The 22019-nt window shown below is 37.4% G+C and overlaps 1 protein-coding gene across 22 annotated transcripts in view; it reads left to right on the top strand.

Moving 5' to 3' along the window:
* Positions 1-22019, top strand: part of LOC103013143 (serine palmitoyltransferase 1-like) — a 62034-nt gene that overhangs the window by 21737 nt on the left and 18278 nt on the right. For 14 of the 22 annotated variants that reach the window (XR_009008720.1, XR_009008721.1, XR_009008722.1 and 11 more), the window contains 6 exons: positions 1230-1362; positions 9336-9465; positions 13009-13098; positions 18435-18542; positions 20697-20792; positions 21151-21247. Coding sequence is in view for 17 of the 22 variants with exons in the window: in XM_057549022.1 (XP_057405005.1) it covers positions 1230-1362; positions 9336-9465; positions 13009-13098; positions 18435-18542; positions 20697-20792; positions 21151-21247 (654 nt within the window). In the remaining 5 variants the exon portion in view is untranslated. Of the gene's footprint in view, positions 1-102; positions 259-1229; positions 1363-1489; positions 1875-3854; positions 4640-9335; positions 9466-13008; positions 13099-18434; positions 18543-20696; positions 20793-21150; positions 21248-22019 lie in introns of those variants that run through there. The other 8 variants (XR_009008724.1, XR_009008723.1, XM_057549035.1 and 5 more) reach the window with 7 other exon arrangements.

A 22019-nucleotide genomic window follows, 5' to 3' on the forward strand; every position in this document is an offset into this window, starting at 1 on the left:
AGCCACAGGTCCTCGACATCTGAGCCGGAGGGCTCTGCCGGGCCATCAGCCCTCTCCACCGCCCCTCACTGGGGAACGTCTGGGTCCCCCTGCCACTGCCTACACTTCTGAGTTCCCCTCAGTGGACATGCCACGGCTCTGAAAGTCTGCCTTTACTCCTCAGAGTTCCTCGTTTCTCCCATGAAGCTCCAAGGCTGGAGGGGCCTGGCTGCATCCTTCCTGTATCAACTTCTGAGTTCTCTTTGCGCAGAGCATGTGGTAAAACTCTGATCTCGTTCTCCAGACTTGGGTCCTGCTGTAGTTAAAAGAGCTAAAGAAAGTTTTAAAAAATTTTCTCTGCCTCATTTTAAGACACTTGGAAGTTTTCCAGTTCACAGCCAGCTGGTACACTATTTATTTTAGACATCGCTGGTCCCTCCATCCCAGGGTGTGAAGCCTCATGGCTTAGCCTGGGAAGGTGAAAGGCTATATGGAACGATGATGTAAGAGAGAAAAAAAAAATACCAGTTTAATAATTACAGTTTATCCCTATAATTACATCAACATTCTTCTTAAGCTGCTTCCATAAAAGGACCATATTTCTCTTTGTACTATACGTTTGAATTCACCAGTACACTGCAAAAGAAATTTAGAAACTCAGTACTGCAGAGTGATGGCAGGTGCCACAACTAAGTGCTGACACAAACTGTTAGAGGAGTGACCACCACAACTGAAAAAGTTCCTGTCTCTTGATGCAGAGTATGTGGGGTTCTTTTTAACTTAACTACTTTTCTTTTTTCTTTCTTTTCCTTTTAAAAGCTGGTTGACAGTTGTCTTAATGCCTGGTTTGGTCACTTCTCCTAAAATGCAAAACGGCATTAATAAGTTAATGTCGTACATTGGTAAAGTCTTGGCATTGTTGGTTGAGGGAAGTTAAAGCAGGCAAGGTCACTGGACCTTGAATTCTTATTGCTAGAGTGATATAAAAGCAAAACCTAGAGTCAGAGCTGTCCCAGTCACATATTTATAGACAAATGAGTAGCTGATTCAGCTCACAGAGTATAGAAACAGTTTTGGCCCAGAATTATCTTAGTAGATATTGTATGACTTGTAACTTAAGAACAATTACATTTTGACCACAAGGTGACAGTATTAATAGCTAAACTGCTTATGTTATTTTATTTATTCTTTAGTCAAAGAAAAAGAATTATGAGACAGTTTAACCATTTAACTTTTTGCTCTTGAACTAGATGTGCACTTGGATTTGGAAGACCGCCTGGCAAAATTTATGAAGACAGAAGAAGCCATTATATACTCATATGGATTTGCCACCATAGCCAGTGCTATTCCTGCTTACTCTAAGAGAGGGGACATTGTGTTTGTGTAAGTAATCTTTACTGACATTTCTTATCAGAATTCCTTTGGAAATAATATTGGCCCTCCTAGAGAATTCCTTTGTTAGAGGTCATCTGCCTAAAATAATATTGATTTTTTTTTTTCATTTTTAAAGAAATATATAGTCACCCAGCCAAGTAGTTCTGCAGAACTAGTGAGACCTCCACTGGAAGGATGCCTTAAGGTGTCGGTACTTTGTTATCTGCCATTATGATTTTATTTATTGATGTTGAGAAGACCAAACTTATGTAGGAGCGGACCAGCCCTCTGTTTTCCCTGTGCAGCTCTGTGACAGTGTGGTGTCCTTGTGAGTCCATGGTCGTAGCCCACATAGCCACTCATACTACCTGATAAAGTCACTCCACTTCTCAGTACCCTCGCTGCAACTCTTGGTCTCTGCTGATCTTGCTTCATGGCTTGTTAAGAATATAGAAGTCATGAGTTGCAGACTTCCTTAACTTTCCAGGAACAAATTACACACTTGCATACATGTGCACTAGATGTATGGTGTTGCTTTTACTGTGGATGGGGAAGAGCAGAGAGGAGTAGAGTGAGGGCTGGCATAGCCCAGGCAGCTGGTTATACCCGTCAGGAGCACCTGCCACTAGCCCGAGCCTCTGTTATCTTTTGAGTGGACTATTAAATGACTCTCTTCATTTAGGTCTCAGAGTGACTTTTGTTTCCTCTTTTCCTTTTTGACACCATAGCCAGACACTCCATTTAAGAGCTTCCATTGTTCCTAAAATAAATATCCAAGTTCTTATTATGATCTTGTACATTCTAGACTACTGTTTTAGGCCCATTTTCTACCATTTCCCCTTAGGTGGTCATGCTGTGTAGCCTTACCAGCCTTATATGCTAGTTTCCCCTCAAGGCCTTTGCACGTGCTAAGACCCTAAGTCCCTACGCCTAGAACGTTGTTCCTCCTCTCATCTCCTACTTAATTCCTGCTCATCCTGCACATGTACCACCTCTGCAGGAAAGCCTTCCCCAAGCTCTCAGACCAGGTCAAGACCCCTTGCTGCATGTGGAGAAAATTTTACAGCCAGAGGAGTTTGGTATCCTTGTGAATCCATGACCACGCAGGCATTTACGTGCCTGTCAGAATCACTGTTTCTCAAGCCTCCCTTAACTTACATATGCAGGTGTGTGCGTGTGTGCTCATGGGCGCCCGCACCGTCTGCTCTTGGCTCAGCTTGCCTCACGCTCACTGTACTCTTTTACACCACTTTCAACGGTTCATACCAGCCCGTTGCCTAGGATAGCATGTGCCATTTAGTGGTGCTCAGTAAATACCTTCAGTAAGAGAATGAATGGAGGCTGGAGCGCAAAAGAGGGGTCCAAGTGACTGGACTTCAGAGCCCGGCTCACCTCAGTCCCTGTACCATCCTGCTGCTTCTCACTCACTGTCGGAGCACCTGTAGTGCAACAAGCTCAAGCACACGCTGCAGGGCTGGCTCTTCCTGGGGGTTTTCAGCACGCTTGTGTCCCATTCTTCCCCACAGCCCTGTGACAGTTACCTGGGAGCACTCCAGCACATGGCCTGGGCCTGAGTAGAATTGTTTCCCAATGTGACCATGAAAATGAATGTTTCTATTAATTTCTTGCACATAGTTTAAAAAATCAGTAATAATAAAGACTCATCACAAATTTGAGAGCCAGTGATTTAAACAGTGATTCTAGGTTTTTAATAAAGCATAGTTGCAGACAACTACAATACAGTGTCAGCCAATATCGCTTTATACAAGCCCCCACCATAAATTCCTTTTTGAGTTTAAAGTCCAGAAGAAGTTTACAGTTACAGTTGAACTTGTATGCTTCCTTTGTCAGATAATAAATACTATAGTGTCCTTTTGGTTTTCACTGCTAGGAAACCTAGTCTAAACTCACTTTCAAATCTTATGCCTGGTGTCTTAGAACTTCAGTTTCTAATGAGTCATTAGACAACTTAATTATTCCCTTATACATAATTTTAAATATTCCACCTGAAATTCATTTGAAAGTAGGAACACTAGAGGTAAAAATGGTGTTTAGTAAATTATTTGACAAATTGTTTTTGATAAATTCATTAGGCATAGACAATATGTTCGATGTTTTATTTTCTTTCTTTTGTAGTAAACAGTGATAATGCTTTGCCAGTAGGTCTCAGAACAATGGTTGTTTATATACCTAAGTCTTTCCTTGTCACTCTGTCTTTATATTACTTTGTGTACCCTTTTCTAATGAAATGTTTTATATTGAGATAATTGTGGATTCACATACACTTGTAAGAAATAATACAGAGATTTTATGTGCCCTTTACCCAGTCTTCCCCAATGGTCACCTCTTGCAAAATACAGTTTGAAAAGTGGGATGTTGACATTGATAAAGTCAAGATAATCCCTCTTGTTGCCACACCCATATCCCTTCTACCCTACCCACTCTTTAGCCCCTGGCAACCACTAATCTGTTCTCCATTTCTGTAATTTCATGATTTCAAGATTGTTGTACAGGGACTTCCCTGTTGGCGCAGTGGTTGTGAATCCGCCTGCCAATGCAGGGGACACGGGTTCGAGCCCTGGTCCGGGAAGATCCCACATGCCACGGAGCAACTAAGCCCGTGCGCCACAACTACTGAGCCTGCGCTCTAGAGCCCGCGAGCCACAACTACTGAAGCCCGCATGCCTAGAGCCTGTGCTCTGCAACAAGAGAAGCCACTGCAATGAGAAGCCTGCGCACCGCAACGAAGAGTAGCCCCCGCTCGCCGCCAACTAGAGAAAGCCCGTGCGCAGCAACAAAGACCCAACACAGCCAAAAATAAATAAATAGATTTAAAAAAAAAAAAAAAAGATTGTACAAATGTGAGTCATACAGTAGGTAAAACATTTGAGGATTGGCTTTTCTCATTCAGCATTAATTATTTGGAGATTCTCCAGGGTTGTTATGTGAATCAAGAGTTTGTGCCTTTTGATTGCTGAGTCATATTCCATGGTATGGTTACACCACAGTTTGTTGAACCATTCACCTATTAAGGATATCAGAGTTGTTTCTAGTTTGGGGCTATTACAAATAAAGGTGCTGTAAATATTCATGTATAGCTTTTTCTGTGAACATAAGTTTTCATTTCTTTGAGGTATATGCCAAGGAATGCAGTTGCTGGTCATAAAGTATTGTGCATTAAGTTTTTTAAGAAATTGCCAAACTTTTCCAGAGTGGCTGTATTATTTTACATTTCCATGAACAGTGTATAAGTGATCTAGTTTCTCCAACATCCTCAGGAGCATTTGGTGTTGTCGCTTTTTTTTTTTTTTTTTTTTTTTTTTAGCCATTCTCATAGGTGTGTACAGATATCTCATTGTAGTTTTAGTCTATATTTCCCTGATGCTACCATACTTACTGTTTTTAGGCTTTGGTCTTGGCATCAGGGTAATACTTCATAAAGTCAATTTGAAAGTGTTCCCTCTTTTATTTTCTGGAGAAACTGTATAAAACTGTTGTTAATTCTTTAAATGTTTGGTAGAGTTCTCCAGTAAAAACAGCTGGACCTCGAGATTTTTTTTTTTTGGAAGTATTTTTACTATGAATTTAATTTCCTTAGTACTTGTAAGGCTATTCAAATATTGAGTGAGTTGAAGTAGTTTGTGTTTTTCAAGGAGTTGGTCCATTTCTTCTAAATCGTCAAATTTGTATGTGTAGCATTGTTTGTGATATTCCCTTACTATCCTTCTAATATCTGCAGATCCCTGTTTCCTTCCTAACTGGTAATTTCTGTCTGCTCTCTTTTTTGTCATTTTTGCTAGAGATTTGTCAATTTTATTGATCTTTTAAAAGAATCAGCTCCTTGTTTCATAGATTTTTCTACGTTGTATTTTTGTTTTCATTTCTACTGATTTCTGGTATTATTTCCTGCCTTCTGCTCATTTGCAGTTTAGTTTGCTCTTTCTAGGTTCTTGAGGTGAGAACTTCAATTACTGATTTGAGACTTTTCCTCATTTCTAATGTATTAGTGCTACGAATTTCCCTGTCATCACTGCTATAGTTGTGTTCCACAAATTTTGATGCGTTTATTTTCATTTTCGTTTAGTTCATTTTTGTGTTTTATTTCTCTGACCCATGAGTTATGTAGAAGTGTGTTGTTTAGTTTCCAAGCATTTGGAAATTTTTAATTTGTTACAGTTTGTTTTATGGCTCATGATGTGGTCTATCTTGGAATATGTTCCATAGTCACTTAAAAAAGAATATTCTGGCAAATACAGAGAAAAGGCCACATGAGGACACCAGTGAGAAGGTATCACTCCATGATAGGACACATGTGATTAATTTCCTTCTTTATACGTTTCTGTTTTTCATATAATAGTATTCAATGATCAAATGTTACACTGATCAGTATTTTTTAAAAGTCACTGATATGCAAATTAAAAACCAGAAAAAACATACAAATTGTTCATTTTCCACTTCTATCCTTTAATCCCGTAAGAGAGAGCGCTAGTTTTGCATGTCAACTTCTTAAGGTATACTTATATAAACGTTTTAGTGAGACAAAAAGCAATTTACATATGAAACTTTATTTACCTTTTGAGAGAAATTTTTTTTTGTCATTATCATTAAATAGAAAAAAAAATATTCTGCTGAATGGAGTGTTCTATAAACGACAATTAGATCTTCCTAGTTGATGGTGTTATTAAGTTCTTCTATATCCTTGCTGATTTTCTGTTTGGTAGTTCTGTCAGTTGTTGTAATTTGTCAGTTTCTTCTTTCACTTTTATCAGTTTTTGTGTCTTATCTTTTGTAGCTCTGTTATTTGGTGCATATTTAGGATAAGTTTTCCTGGTTAATTGAGTCTTTTTATCATTATATAACATCCTTCTCTGTCTCTGGTAATTTTCTTTGTTCCAAAGTCTACTTTATCAGATATTAACATAGGCACTCTGCTTTCCCTTGTGAATGTTTGCATGTGTTTATTGTATGTAATATATATGTATACCCTTCCTACCTATATTATTGTATATAACATACATACATATATATAGCATATAACTATATATATATATATATATAACTACATGTGTGTGCTCATGTGCGCCCTCAGTGCGCCCTACACACACACATTCCCTTACTACCCATCTCATTACATTTGAAGTGAATTTCTTATAGGCAGCATGTTTAATCCACTCTGCCACTCTGTCTTTAAATTGTATATTTTAGCCATTTACATTTAATGTAATTATTGATATATGGGATCTTAACCTCCCAATTTTTATTTTTTGTTTCTTATTTGTTCTCTCTGTTTTTTGTTTTCTTTTTCCTGCCTTTCTCAGGGTTAATTGAATGAGTTTTGGAGTTCCATTTTTATTTATCTTATTTATTTTATTTATTTGTTTTCAAGTGTTTCCCTCTGTATAGTTTTTTAGTCATTGCTGTAAGTATGATGTTGTATGTACGCATAAGTTATCACATTCTACTGGTGTTATTTTACCAGTTCAGTTATAGAATCCTTTATCTTCTTTTACATCCCCTTACTCTCCTTATTTATAATACAGTTGTTTTAAGTATTTCCTGTAAACACTTTGAGAACCACATCAGATAGTGTTATAATTTTTACTTTAACCATCCACAATGACTTAGAAAACTCAAGAGGGGAAGAAAAGCCTAGTGTGTTTGTTCATACTTTTTACAGTATTCTTTCTTCCTTCCTGATAATCTAAGATTCTTTTATTTATTTATTTTTTCTATGTGGAGAGCTTTCTCTAGCCATTCCTTTAGGGGAAGTCAGCTTGGGACAGAGTCTCTTAGTTTTTTTTTTCAACTGAGAATGTCTTCTCCCCCTCATTCCTAAAGGATATTTTTGCTAGTTTTGGATTCTTGGTTGCCAGGTCTTTTTTTTTCAGCATTTGAAATACATTGGGACACTTTTTTTCTGGTGTTCATGGTTTCTGATGAGAAATCTACTGTCACTCAAATTGCTTTTCTCTTACATGTAAGGTGTCATTTTTCTTGTGCTGATTTCAAGATTTTTTTCTTTGTCATTAGTTTTCAGAAGTTTGACTATAATTGTATTGGCATTTATTTGTTTGGGTTTACCTGCAAGAATTTTGCTCAGCTTCTTTAATCTATAGTTTTACGCCTCTTCTTTAATCTATAGGTTTTCAGCCATTATTTCTTTAAGTACCTTTTTAGTCCCACCCTCATTCTGTTCTTTAGAACTCTACAGACTTGAATGTTGCATATTTTACTGTAGTCTCACAGGTCCCTGAGACTGTTCTTTTCTTTCTAGTCTACTTTCTCTCTGCGATTTACATTGACTTGATTTCTACTGTTACATCTTTCAGCTCACTGATTCTTTCCTCTCTCCATTCTGCTGCTGAATTCATCCACTATGCTTTTTCTTTTGACTATTTTGCTTTTTAGTTCTAATATCCCCACAGGATTCTTCTTTGTATCTTCCTTTTCTCTGCTGCAGCTTCCTGTTTTTTCATTTGTTTCAAGCATGTTCATAATTACTCATGAAACATTTTTATCATGACTGTTTTAAAGTCATTATCAGATCATCCTGACAACTCTGTCATCTTAGTACTGGCATTTGTTAATTGTTTTTTTTCTTTTTTTTTTTCATTGTTTGATATTTTCTGGTTATTGGTATGACAAGTGAAACATGAACAGTTTCATATTATGCTGTTATAGTTTATGCTTTATTTAAACTTTCTGTTTGAATTGGCTTTCTCTGACAGTCTTCCAACAAGGGCAGGGGGGCACTGCTGCCTCATTACTGTCAGGTGGAAGTACAAGTCCAGGGTCCCCACGGGGCCTCCACTGACACTGAGGTGGGGTTATTTTCATTTCTTCTGGTTGTTGGTGAGAGTCCTACTCTTGTCTGAGCCTCCCCTAACACAGCCTAAGCATAGGCAGGGGAGAGTGTCTCTCCCTGCAGGAGATTGGAAGTTAGGTCTCTCCACATGGTCTTCACTAACACCACAGTGGGAGCCACTTGTTACTACCCAACGGAGATACAAGTTCTGGCTCCCTTCACTGACAGCTCCCACAGGGGTATTGGGGAGCCTTGTTATGGCCTCGTGAAGGCTAGAGTCTGGGTCCCCCTCTCAGCCTTTGCTAGTGTGGAGGGGACAGGCCCAGGTTTTTCTGTGGTTTGGCTGCAGTAGAGACCTTTGCTGGGCTGCCCCCTTTCCTGTCCCTTTGGCTACAGAGAGCAGACTTTTGTCAGAGCTTTTCTGTCTCGCCTGTTGGCATTTCCAGTTTGCCAGCTGCATCAGTTCCAAGTTAGGAAAATCCAGGAACTTGTTTCATGTCATTTCTCAGATCCCTCGCTGGTCTGCCTTTTCTCTCCATTTTTCAGCATCATCTTATGTTTGTCTTATACATGATGTCCAGGATTTTTGGTTGTACCCAGTGAGAAAAATAGGGAAAATATGTCTATTTTCTCAGAAGCAGAAGTGTTACATGTACTTTTAAATAATACACTTAATTTAAGAAATATATCCTGCCCCCCATTAACTCAATTTAGGAGATCTTACTGAAGATTAATCTGCATGAGTTCTCCCCTGGGTTATGTAGAGTCAGTAACCCAGTATTCCTTTTGATGGCAAAGTAATGGCAGAGTGGTGGCCAGTCAAATCAGAGATGCCACTGATGGTGAGATGCACCAATATTTCATTTATTTTTCAGAAAGAGGAAAGTACTTTGAATAAACTAATATGCCATCTGTATAGTAAGATGCATGCTGATTTCTCAGAGGTCAAAAGATGGCAAGAGTTTGCTTCGTGGAACAGAATCAGTATGGTAGTTATGTGGAAAGGTTTGCAGAGTGAAGTGCAAACAATATATTAATGTTCAAACATGTTTTATTTATTTGCCATGTTCAGTTTAACAAGTGGATGTTGGTCAACTTACAAAAGCAAGCATTCCTTTTCTGAGAATGTTGACAAGACCCTTTAAACCCCAATTTGGTGGGTCTTTCTTCCTTGCAGAGATAAAGCTGCCTGCTTTGCTATTCAGAAGGGATTACAGGCATCACGTAGTGACATTAAGCTATTTAACCATAATGATATGGATGACCTGCAGCGACTATTGAAAGAACAAGAGATTGAAGATCAAAAGGTATGATTCTTTTGAAGAAAATTACACAGTTCTTTTGTACTTTCTAACCAGCTAAATTATAAATGAAATGGTAATTTGTCATGAAAACTTGCCTGTGGATCACATGTGGACATTAAATAAGGGTGTTTCTGCTTATTAAATGTACCTCAGATTAGAGAGTCAAGCCTGATAGTAATTGCCTCATCATTGCCATAATTATATATGGCAAATTTGGGGGAAGGTTATCTAGGCAGCTTTCTAAAAGAGAGAGAAAAACAGCATGCATTTTGGGGGTGGAGGGATGTACACTCAACTCTACAGAAGTAACAACAGAACTCATTAGGGCATTAACAAGATGTATCTAGTGAATTCAAAATAGGCTTATTCATATCAGAATAAATCATGTATCAATTCACCAGAAGAAACCATGGCGGCAGATCTTAATTAATGAATTTATGAACAAAGTGAAGACTCTTTCTCCCTACCCCAACCTCATCCCAGATCTCTGAGCAGCTGCTGCCTGTGGGAAGCAGCTGCCTCAAGCATGGTTTCCTTCTACGTTGCAACCTATTTACACTTCTTCTCGAGCACCTGTGTAGTCCCCTGGGACAGGGAGGGAATTAGGCAGGTGGAACTTGCTCCTTGTTGCCCTGATAGAGACTGGAACAGAGGAAACGTGTTCAAAGCATCACTGTTAGAATTAGCATTTATTTGCCCCTGACAACATGAACAGAGAAGGTAGTTCTGTGGTCTGTGGTTCTGCAGCAGGAACCACTGTGTGAATTGTACTGGGAACCTGGTCACCACATCCTTTGTCTCAAACACCACTTTCAAGTGGACTTTCCCAGTGTAACTCATCCGTTACTAGAGTAACTGATAAAAATGCTCATCACATCCTTAATTTTGTGTTAATTTCCATTTTCCCAGATATTTGAGTTATTCCTTTTGGATTCTGCCATCTTTGTTTAGGTGATAGCCTAAGAGCAGCACTTCATGATTATACACATTCTTGTTATGAATACACATAGACTTCTGCTATTTTATGCTAGGTGTGCTACAGACAGTGTTTTATAAGTATACAATTTAGAAGAATGTATAGGGAAAATCTTAAAATTGAGACCGTTCCACCAATGAATTCTTTCTACAGATTGTAAAAAGATGTCCCTTTTCTGATTCAGTAATAGAATGCTACCGTATTGAAAAACACTGCCTTAGAAAGTGTGACCAATGAACCAGTCTGCTGTAGAGTTATTTCGCCAAGTTAGCATTGTACAAATTTGGAAGACAACATATTCAATTTCTCTGTGTGTGTTGTATAAGATTTATAATCTGTGGAACTTTTTTTTTAATGAATAACAAGAAATAAAGTTATCTTAAAATTTATTTCCATTTTATAGTTTTTACCTTTTTACTAATTAATTTATACCACATATTCCTGCCAAGAGTAGGCTTTCTAAATTACTTTACATTTTGGTTTTTAGAAATAATTCTTTTTTAATTTTGTTTTCACAAAAATAATAAATGTTAAATTTTTAAATATTTTGTACTTAGATGCTTATATTTCCTTTGAAAGTAAGTTAAATAATCTGAGTTTGGATCAAACTCTTTTTGTCAGTTTCCCAACTAATGGAGTTCATATGTTTTTTCATTCCTTTTCTTATAGAGTTCTCTTATCCCATATTAATCCTTCTTAAAAAAAAAAGATAATAAGTAAAAACAGCAGTTCATAGAGGAAATGCAGATAACTGAGCAAATAGAAAATAGTCTGATCTCACTAACAGTTACAGAAATTAGGGTAAGAGTTTTTGCCTGTCCAATTAGGGAAAACTTTTTATGGTAATAATCAGTGCCACACTGATGTACAAAGGGCCTTCCAAAAACTCTGAGGAGAGCTTCAGTTGGCACAGCCTTTCTAGAGGGTAAATGGGCAGGTATATTCTGGGATTCTTAAATATCTATACCCTCTGGAGTGCTATCTTTAGAAGAGAATCAGAAATGGTGTCAGAGATTGAAGGGTATTCACGTGATGTAAAAAAACAAAATGAAGGAAACAACCTAAATCCAACACTGTGGGAATAGTTAAATAATTTACGGTGTATCTACAAGGTGGAATATTAAATCTCCATTAAAATCATGGTTTAAATAATATTAAATAATGTGAGAATGTTCACAACATAATATTTTAAAAACTCCGGTCCTAGAACGATTGCAGTAAAATCCTGATTTGAACAAGGTAATTTACAAAGATATGTATTTACAAGAAAAAGTTACCAGTGTGTGGTGTAACGAGCTCATTTGTTAAATTCTTTTTTGAACTTTTCCATTTCCCAAGAATATTCCAAAAATAAAATATTCCTTCATTGAGTATTTTAAGATCATAAGAAAGATACTTTGTGTTTTAAAGGCAGGGAGAGGCGGGATGCCCCCAGGTCCTCAGCTGTGACCTCCCAGCAGACCCGCAGCCTCAGGTTTGACTTAGGGACGGAGTGAAGATGACCAAGAATGATGTAAACTTTCGCATGCTTCAGCCGACACTTTTTTCAGTATTACATACAGCTGTGGGTTCTAAAATACCCCTTAAAGAATAGCTCTGATATTTGAGTTTCTAGTTGTTCATTAGAAGCTTAGAGGCAAGAAACCTTTGAGTAGAAAGGTGGCGGCAAACTCTGTGGAATTTTTTCAGTGCAGCGTACCTGAAACATCTACAGATTCAGCAGTGGGAGTGGTTTATTAGTGATTTGACATCAGTGGGGTGTGGGAAGGTGTGTGTTACTTGAAAGAGTCCCTCCACTGCACCACCCCCGAACATGACTGGGTGAGGTCATAGTCCAGTTTTACTTGAACCAGTAGTGAGGAGGAAGGAAGGAGAAGGGTTTCATCTGTTTTTTGGTAAGTAAGGGAGGTCAGGGTTTGTCTGTTTTTTAACTTTTTATTAGGAAAATTTCTGGCACATTCAAAGGAAACAGTAGTATAGTGAAGCCCCCTGTACCCTTCTCCCAGCTTTGTTTTCAATATTCTGCCACTCTTGTATCATCTGAACCTTCACCTAACTCCCCACTCAATCTCTGTGATGATGATGATTATCATCATCATCATTAGAGTTCTTTTTATTTTAGGTAAAATTTACATTGAAATACATTAGTCCTAGTTATACAGTTTTGACCAGTGGTTATACCCATGTAGCCCAGGTATCATGGCCCCCATCATGACATAAAACGTCCCCATCTCCCCCAGAAAGTTCCCTTGGGTCCCTTCCCAGTCATTCTGGGCTTGGAGGGTTTTGTTTGTGTTTTAGTATTCTCAGTGTCTAAACAGTTTGTGTTTGTGTGTGAGGCCTCCTAGTTGACTGTGTGACCTGAAAACATGTCTGAGAGAAGAAAGCACTGTTTTTCATCTCAAAATAACAGGATCTCAAACCTTAAGCTTGAAATTGATTTAGTCTATCTATTTGTTGATTTATCTTGGTGAATAAATCTTGTAGGGTGAAAGTGCTAGAGAGCACATAACAGATTTTGTATTTGGAGTTACTGAAATTTAAAACATCTATTTTTTTTTCTTTTAAAGAATCCTCGCAAGGCTCGTGTAACTCGACGTTTCATTGTAGTTGAGGGGTTATATATGAATACTGGAACTATTTGCCCTCTTCCAGAATTGGTGAGCAACCATGTTTATTTATTATTTCAGTATTCAGACTATTTGGCAGTTATGCCTTTTGTTTATGACCATTTTTAATGTATAATGTCTGCATTGCTTTGCTTAATAGGTATCATAAGCACATTCTGATCATACTAGAGAAGTAGATTAACATTAAATGCCAACCCTGACCTTTAAAGAGTAATCAAGACTGAATTTTATAAAACCAACTTTATTGAGGTATAATTGACACATAATAAAATATACTCACTTTAAGAGTACAGTTTGATAAGTTTTGACAGATGTATACTCCCCTATCACCATCACCACAGTCAAGATATAGAACATTTCTGTCACTCCAGAAGTCCCTCATGCCCCTTTGTAATGAGTACCCCATTCCTGGCCGCAAGCCACCGTTGATCTGCTTTCTGTTCCTGTAGTTTTGCTTTTTGTAGAATTTCATATAAATGAAATCATATAATATGTATTTTGTAAAACTCGGCTTTTTAAAAGGGGATACAATACACTGTCTTTAGAAACCATGACTATTGAGATTTTTTTTTTTTAGGTGAAATTCACATAACATAAAACTAGCCATTTTAGAGTGTAGAGTTCAGTGGCATTTAGTACGTGCACAGTGTTGTGCACTCATCAACTAGCTAGTTGTAAAACCTTTTTGTCACTCCCAAAGAAGACCCAGTACCCATTAAGCAATCACTCCACATTTTTCCTTGCCCCTAGCCCCCACCAGTCTGCTTTCTGTCTATATGGATTTACCTATTCTGGATATTTCTGATAAATGGAATCATATAATATATGACTATGGCTTCACTCACTTATAATGTTTTCATTGTTTATCCAATTTGTGGCATCATTTATCAGTACTTCATTCCTTTTTTCTTCTTTTTTTTAAAATTTATTTATTTTTGGCTGCGTTGGGTCTTCGTTGCTGTGCGCGGGCTTTCTCTGGTTTTGGCAAGCAGGGGCTACTCTTCGCTTCATTCCTTTTTAAAGCTAAGTAATATTCCATTGTGTGGGTGTATCACATTTTGATTTTTTTGTTAACAGATATTTGGATTGCTTCACCTTTTGGCATTTGTGAATAGTGCTGCTGTGAACATTCATGTACAAGTATTTGTTTGAATCCCTGTTTTCAACTCTTTCATGTATGTGCCTAGCAATGTAATTGCTGGATCATGTGGTAATTCTATTTTTAACTTATTGAGGAACTGCCATACTGTTTTCCACAGTGGCTTGTACCATTTTACATTCCCACCAGCAATGGAGGAGGGTTTCAGTTTCTCCACATCCTTACCAATGTATACTTTTTTTTTTTTTTTAATTTTTGCCATTCTAGTAGGTGTGAAGTATATTTGCATTTCTGATTTGCATTTCTTGAATGACTAATGATGTTGAGCCACTTTTCTTGTGTTGGCCATTTGTATATCTTTGGAGAAATGCCTCTAGAAGTCCTTTGCCCATTTTTAAACTGGGGTGTCTTTTTGTAAAGTTCTTTATGTATTCTGGGTACTAGACCCTTATCAGGTATGTGATTTGCAAATATTTTCTCTCATTCTATAGGTTGTCTTTTCATTTCTTTGATAGTGTCCTTTGATGCACAAAAGTTTTTAATTTTGGCAAAGTCCAATTTATCTAGTTTTTTGTTGTTGCTTGTGCTTTTAGTGTCTTATCTAAGAAATACATTGCCAAATCCAGGGTATGAAGATACACCCCTATGTTTTCTTCTGAGATTTTTATAGTTTCAGCTCTTATTTTAGGTCCTTGATCCATTTTGACTTAATTTTTGTATATTCTGTGAGAGAGGGATTCAACTTCATTCTTTTGCATGTGGTTATCCATTTGTCCCTGTACCATTTGTTGAAGAAACTATTGTTTTCCCATTGAATGGTCTTGGCACCCTTGTTGAAATCAGTTGACTGTAGGTATATGGGTTTATTTCTGGACTCTCAGTTCTATTCCATTTGTCTATATGTCTAGCCTTATGCCAGTACCATGCTTAATTACTTAATTCATGTAGCTTTGTGGTAAACTTTGAAATCAAGATGTGAGTTCTCCATTTTTGTTCTTTTTCAAGATTGTTTTGGTTATTTGGCATCCCTTGAAATTCCATTTGAATGTTAGGATCAGCTTTTCCATTTCTGTAAAAAATGGCATTGAGATTTTTTATAGGGATTGTAGTGAATATTTAGATTGCTCTGGGAAGTATTGCCATCTTAATGATACTGAGTCTTCTCATTGATGAACATGGAATGTATTTCCATTTATTTCAGTTTTCTTCAATTTCTTTCAGTATTGTTTGTGGCTTTTACTGTAAAGTCTGGTACCTCTTTGGTTAAATTTATTCCTAAGTATTGTATTCTTTTTGATGCTAAGTATTTTATTCTTTTTGATGCTATTATAGATGGAATTGTTTTCTTAATTTCCTTTTTGGATTGTTCACTACTAATTATAGAAATACAGATGACTTTTGTGTATTGATCTTGCATCATTCAACTTTTGCTGAACTTGTTTATTAGCTGAAACAGTATTTTTGTGGATCTTATTCTGTGTATAAGATCATGTCATCTGTGAATAGAGCTAGTTTTGCTTCTTCCTTTCCAAGGATGGATGCTTTTCTTTTTTTTTCTTTCCTGATTGCTCTGGCTAGAACTTCCAGTACAGTGTTGACTAGAAGTGACAAGAGTGAGTGTCCTTCCTGCTCTTTAAAGGGAAAGCTTTCAGGCTATCACCATCGAGTATGATTTTAGCTGTGGGTTTTCCGTAAATGCCCTTTATCAAGTTGAGGAAGTTCCCTCCTATTTCTTATTTGTTGAATGCTTCTCTCATGAGAGGTTTGGGGTTTGTCAGATGCTTTTTCTGCATCAGTTGAGTTAATCATGTGGTTATCCTTCATTCTATTAGTATGGTGTATTACACTGATTTTCCTGTAATAAACCACCATTGCATTTGACCATTAAAATCTGAATCTATGAGTCCATCAATTGAATAGGGATTCAAAATAAAGGTTTCATATCTCATTTTTTAAGTTTTTCACTATTTCTTGAGGAAATCTAGATACATCCTAAATGTCAATAAAAGAGATTTGTTTTCCTCTCCTTCCTTTTGTGAGTGTCAAAGACTGAGAATAATGTAGGAGAGATAGTCGGCCACAAGATGTTAGAACTGTACGTTACAGGGGTACAATAATAAATCAGTACTGATGGGCAAATATACAGCCAGTGAAACAAAATGTAAAGTGTAGGAACAGATCAAGTACCTAAAGTACTGAGTATGTAAAATTACAGTATACAAATTAGGGTTTGACAAAAGGATTCCTGTTTTGTTTTACTTGTCTGTTTGTGTTCCAGTACTGTGATAATATTATTAAATATTTTCTAAAACATGGTTTTTAGAAACTATCTCACTCATATAATACCTCTTATTAATGGATGGGAAAGAATTAGTATTGAAAAGATGTAATTCTCCCCAAATTAGTTTGTTCATTGTTAATGAAAATTCAGGTAAAAGCCCAGTGAGGACCCCTCTCCCAATCTGATGTTGATTCACAAGATTAGCCTGTAAAATCTTTTTTTTTTTTTTAATGAAAGCTTCTTTATTTATTTATTTATTTATTTATTTATTTATTTATTTATTTATGTATTTTTGGCTGTGTTGGGTCTTTGTTTCTGTGCGAGGGCTTTCTCTAGTTGTGGCGAGCGGGGACCACTCTTCATCGCGGTGTGCGGGCCTCTCACCGTCACGGCCTCTCTTGTTGCGGAGCACAGGCTCCAGACACGCAGGCTCGGTAGTTGTGGCTCACGGGCCCAGTTGCTCCGCGGCATTTGGGATCTTCCCAAACCAGGGCTCGAACCCGTGTCCCCTGCATTGGCAGGCAGATTCTCAACCACTGCGCCACCAGGGAAGCCCTAGCCTGTAAAATCTTGATGGTTAAAAAATAAATTATCAGACGCATGATATGAGACATCAACCCATCTTATATATTTCTGTGCATTATTTCTATAGTTTCAGTGGAAAAAATCATAGTAATTAAACATTTAATAATTAAAATTATGATTCTGGCACAAGAGAAGATTACATGAGTCATGGAAAGATTTAAGAGCCCAACTTCTCATGTTATATATATAAAAATTTAGTGGTTGATAATCACTGTATTTTAATTCAGCTGTGAAACTTATCACATACATATCATAAAGGGGTAAATCAGTTAAACACTAGGGGGAAAAAATCTGTACATATGTTCAGCCTCCCAATGTATAAACCAAAAAATTTATGAAATAATTAGAAGAACATATAGATAAATATGCATCTAAACCTTAGATGGGAAAGGACTTTCTTATAAGCCGGAAAACAAAGGGGGAAAAAAAAAGATTAAAAAACATATTAATGAAAACTTTTTCTGGATTAAAAAAATGAATCTAAATTGGAATAGTGCCTCTGAGGGAAGAATATTTACAACATTTCCCTAGGAGTTTTTATGTATAATCAGACCAGTATTTAACAGATAGATTACATGTCTATACTCATAGTGTCTTAACAGTTCCTTCTTTAAAAATTGGCATTGTGCTGTCTATATTACTGAGTTAAATTGAATCATTTTAGAGCATCTAAAGTACAGTTAATTTTCATTATTCATGGTAGTTATGTTCTATAAAGTGTGTGTGTATATGTGTGTATGTGTGTGTGTGTGTGTGTGTGTGTGTGTGTGTGTGTGTGTATATATTTATGTTCTATAAACCTGCTGCAAATACTGAATTACCAAATACTGAACTTTTGCTCCTAGGGCAAATACAGAGTTAGTTTTCTGCAACCCTCTAGTCACCACGTTTTCATCAGTTACTCAGTACATAACCTTGTTTTATATGTGTTTCTGGGTAAAGACACCTTATTTAGTGTACATCGTTGATGTAGCCATATTGAACTCACAGCCGGCAGTGCTCTAACTCCGGCCTGAGTGCAGTTTATGTAACACACGCATGTTTTCCGTAAGGCACATCACAGCCTTCTTGCGCTGAGGCCCTCTGGGCCGAACTTCAGCGCTGTGCTTGGGGGCCATTGTGAACAACAGAATCACAAGGAAAAGCACAAAATGCGAAAAATGTGGCAGTAAACAGAATGTGAGAAGGACACTTGTTTGCAGTATAAATAAGCTGAAGCAGTAGCCTGTTACCTCAGCTGGGAAGGTGCATTTCAGGTGACTCAAAGTTTTTCACCACCCTGCACATATGCCCTAAGTATTGATTTGGAGGTTACAAATAAATTTTAGCAAGTAGGCAGATTCACAAATACGAATTTTATGAATTTTCAGTATTTTAAAGTTGTGTTTATTTACCACTTAGGTTAAGTTAAAATACAGATATAAAGCAAGGATCTTTCTGGAGGAAAGCCTTTCGTTTGGAGTCCTGGGGGAGCACGGCCGAGGAGTCACTGAACATTTTGGAATCGATGTAAGCTCTCCTTTTTTGGAACATTCCTTCATATAGTAACCATGCAGTTCCATCCTGCTGGGCAGGTTTCATGGGCACAAGACAGTGTTCCTCATCGATGTGCAGGGTGCAGCTTTGGTGTCTGTCACTTCACTGAGCCCACAGAGGATTGGGTCAGCCAGACCAGGGTCCCCATCTTCCCTTGGAACTCAGTGGCTAATCATAGAATTTGTGTTCTGTTTACACGGTAACATTTGATCCCAGCTTTCCGTGTTTCTTCTCTAGAAACAGTTAAATTTGCCTTCCATTTTTTCTTTAAAATCAGTAAGAATTCTCTAAGTTGTCCTTTAGAAAGTATCATAGCAGTGAAAAGATGTTCTTTCTAATATTTAAAATTCTGTATTGTTATTTGTGTGTATGGGGGTGATTTATATATATATATATTAGAAATACCACCAGCATGGATTCACAAAGCCGCTCAAGGTCCCAGACAACTGGAGTGAGTTTTTTATGTTTTCTCTTGCTGAAAGGAAATGAGCCTCAACTAGCCCTACTCTTAGTGGGTTTTGCTCCTAGAGCCTCGGAGAGGAACAGTGTGGGCCCATCTGCAGAACCTGTCCTCACCGACCACTGTGTAACCTGCCCTTACCCACCGCTGTGTGGTTGATGTGAAGGAAGCTTTTCTCCAAATCTTGTGCATAAAAGTTTTGCAGCTTGTGTTAAAATGTTGAACTATAAAATATAAACTCACCTTAGATTATTTGCATCCCTCTACCCATACAGACCTAGAGAAAAATGTAGAGCAGAATGACTATCACACCAAGTTGACTGAAGCATACTCTTCAAAGACAAACTGACATTTGGCAATGAAATGCACTGAAGAATTTAAGATAAATGGAAATTAATTCAAGTAAAATTTACACCAGAGCAATTTTTAAGGCATGAAAATTTTAAAGGAGGAAAAAGCACTATCTAATTTCACTGTTCTAGTTTTCTCACTGCTTCCAGCAGTTGTCTCAGAGGTAGTATTTATAATGGCTTGAGTAAGAGTGCAGAATGTATGGACCTTATTTGGACCCTAATTCAAACAAATACTGTGAAAAACAAGCTTTGTGAGACAGAGATACTTGAACACTCAGTATTTGATATTAAGAAATTTTTCATTTTTTAAGTGTGGTAATGTTTTTGAAAGAGTGCATATCTTTTAGAAATGCACACTGAAATATTTATAGATGAAAACATGTAAGGTCTGAGATTTGCTCCAAAGAGATGAAGAGGGCAGTAGGGGGCTTATACGTGGAAAAGGATTGTCCGTAAGTTGATAATTATTGAATCTGGTGATGGGGATTCTTTATACTTTTGTATATGTTTGAAATTTTTCATAATGAAAGGTTAAAAAAAAAGAAGAGTGCGCAGGTTTCCTTGTTGGATCTGTGGAACACTTGGAAAAACACCAGATGTGATCTGACCAGTCATTATTATGGCCATCAGTGAGTAATTACAGAATGGCTACTGTATGCAGGATGGAACTTGGTGCTGGGGGCTGGAGCAGACGGTGAGGACCAAAGGAGTGCTGAGCCGTTGAGAAGGTCGTGGGTACTCAGGAGCCCAGTGGGCACATTAGGTTCATCCACTGCCCAGTTGGTCCACTTTGGTCAGAGCCCATGATGGCCCATTGCCATCATGTTTGGATAAATTGATTTCATTTTTGAAAAGGTGGAAAAGGTAAATGGAATGTAGTACTTGTTCCAAAGTGCTCAAAACCCTGATAGATTTCTTTTTATTTCTCTCAAGTACCTTCTATGGAGAAGGACAGCTGAGACCACTGTTTTAGCAAGGAAGTGATCTTATCTTTTACCTCTGAATATGTTTAGTATCAAACAACTTTAGATTTCATCTTTTATCTAGCTCTTCCACTGTGAATAAATTGTCGATGAATGATGGAATGGCAAAAAAGTATAAAGTGAGACATCTTCAGAGGTGGGCTATGAAACATCGGTCCTTTTAACAATTGATTTTGTATGACTTACCCTTTATTTTCAAGGATGTAGTTTGAATCCAGATGTTGACATTAGTGCCGAAATTTTGTCTCTAGGATTGACATTGGCCTTTTTTTTCCCCCCCTCCTTTTCTTTAAATTGAGAAATAACTCCCACTGTCCCTCTTTTCTGACAGATTGATGATATTGATCTTATCAGTGCCAACATGGAGAATTCACTTGCTTCTATTGGGGGTTTCTGCTGTGGCAGGTCTTTCGTAATTGACCATCAGGTGGGTTCTTTTTAAAAACAAAAGCAAAAACTGAAACCCGTTGCTCCATTGGTCAACTAAAAATGTAACCGCTATTACAAAATTTCATTCTAACTTAGTTTATCACACAATTTTTATTTAGAAGTAGATTTGTTAAAGAATCATTCAAAATATTTACATTTAGAAATTATCTCCCTTTCTAAAAAAGTTTTGGTTTTGTTACATAACTTCTGTACATGCCTGGGTCTTACCACCTCACCATTTGTACGTGCTATTTGGTAGGGAGTGCAGAGATTTGGTGCCTTTAGATTTTTTAGCCAAAGAAAAACAGAGACAAAAAAAAGTGTTTATGTTTTATAACTTGTTTGTTTCTTCTCAGCGACTTTCCGGCCAGGGATACTGCTTTTCAGCTTCATTACCTCCCCTCTTAGCTGCTGCTGCAATTGAGGCCCTCAACATCATGGAAGAAAATCCAGGTATAACCTTTAAACCCAGGAAATCAAAGATATTTCAAGTCATGTTAGCCATGCTGCTGGTTTGCCTTTTTGGAGAAATCAGCTGGAGGACATGATTTCCCAGACAAAGCTCTGGCTCTGAATTACATTATCTGGCAATTTATGGGAAAAATGATGGTGAAGAAGTTTGTCCCTGCCTCAGGGTTTCCGGGTTAGAGCTTCTCTCATGTTTCTGGAGATGAAGCCAGAGCCAAAGCAAAGCTCGCTCCCTTGGTGGGCAGAGATGCCAGAAAAAGGAGGGACTAGCTCTGGGCCAGTCATCATTTAGTTTATCGGGATTTTTTGAGAAATTAGCTGAAGTATGCTAATTTTTGGTACTTATAATTTTATAACTGTTGTCTAGTTTTCCCCATCAGCCTTTGATTCATGAGTTGGTGCTGAGGCCATACAGGTTTACCAACTATTAAAACTTGCTTAATGGGCAGTCGACTCAAATTAAAATGTGGTTCTGGGCTGTGATAGCGCCTCCTCACCAAAGACTAAAAGGAAAATGGAAAAGCAGGCCTGGTATTTGTAATTTTAAATTTTATAAATTTCTAAAGATTCAGCATTGGTTTTAATTCAGAGAATCAGTAAAAGTGAGTGTTTCTGTGTGCACATTCATATACTTGTCAGATACCCTGCCACTCCTGTCTCCTCAGATATTTCAGTTTGTGGATTTTCCTTAAAAGAAAGTGAAAATATCAAGAAGAGATCATAAACATGACTGCAGTGTCTATTTTTTTCCCAAATT

The sequence above is a fragment of the Balaenoptera acutorostrata genome, chromosome 6 (genome assembly GCF_949987535.1).
Source record: "Balaenoptera acutorostrata chromosome 6, mBalAcu1.1, whole genome shotgun sequence".
Classification (NCBI taxonomy): Eukaryota; Metazoa; Chordata; class Mammalia; order Artiodactyla; family Balaenopteridae; genus Balaenoptera; species Balaenoptera acutorostrata.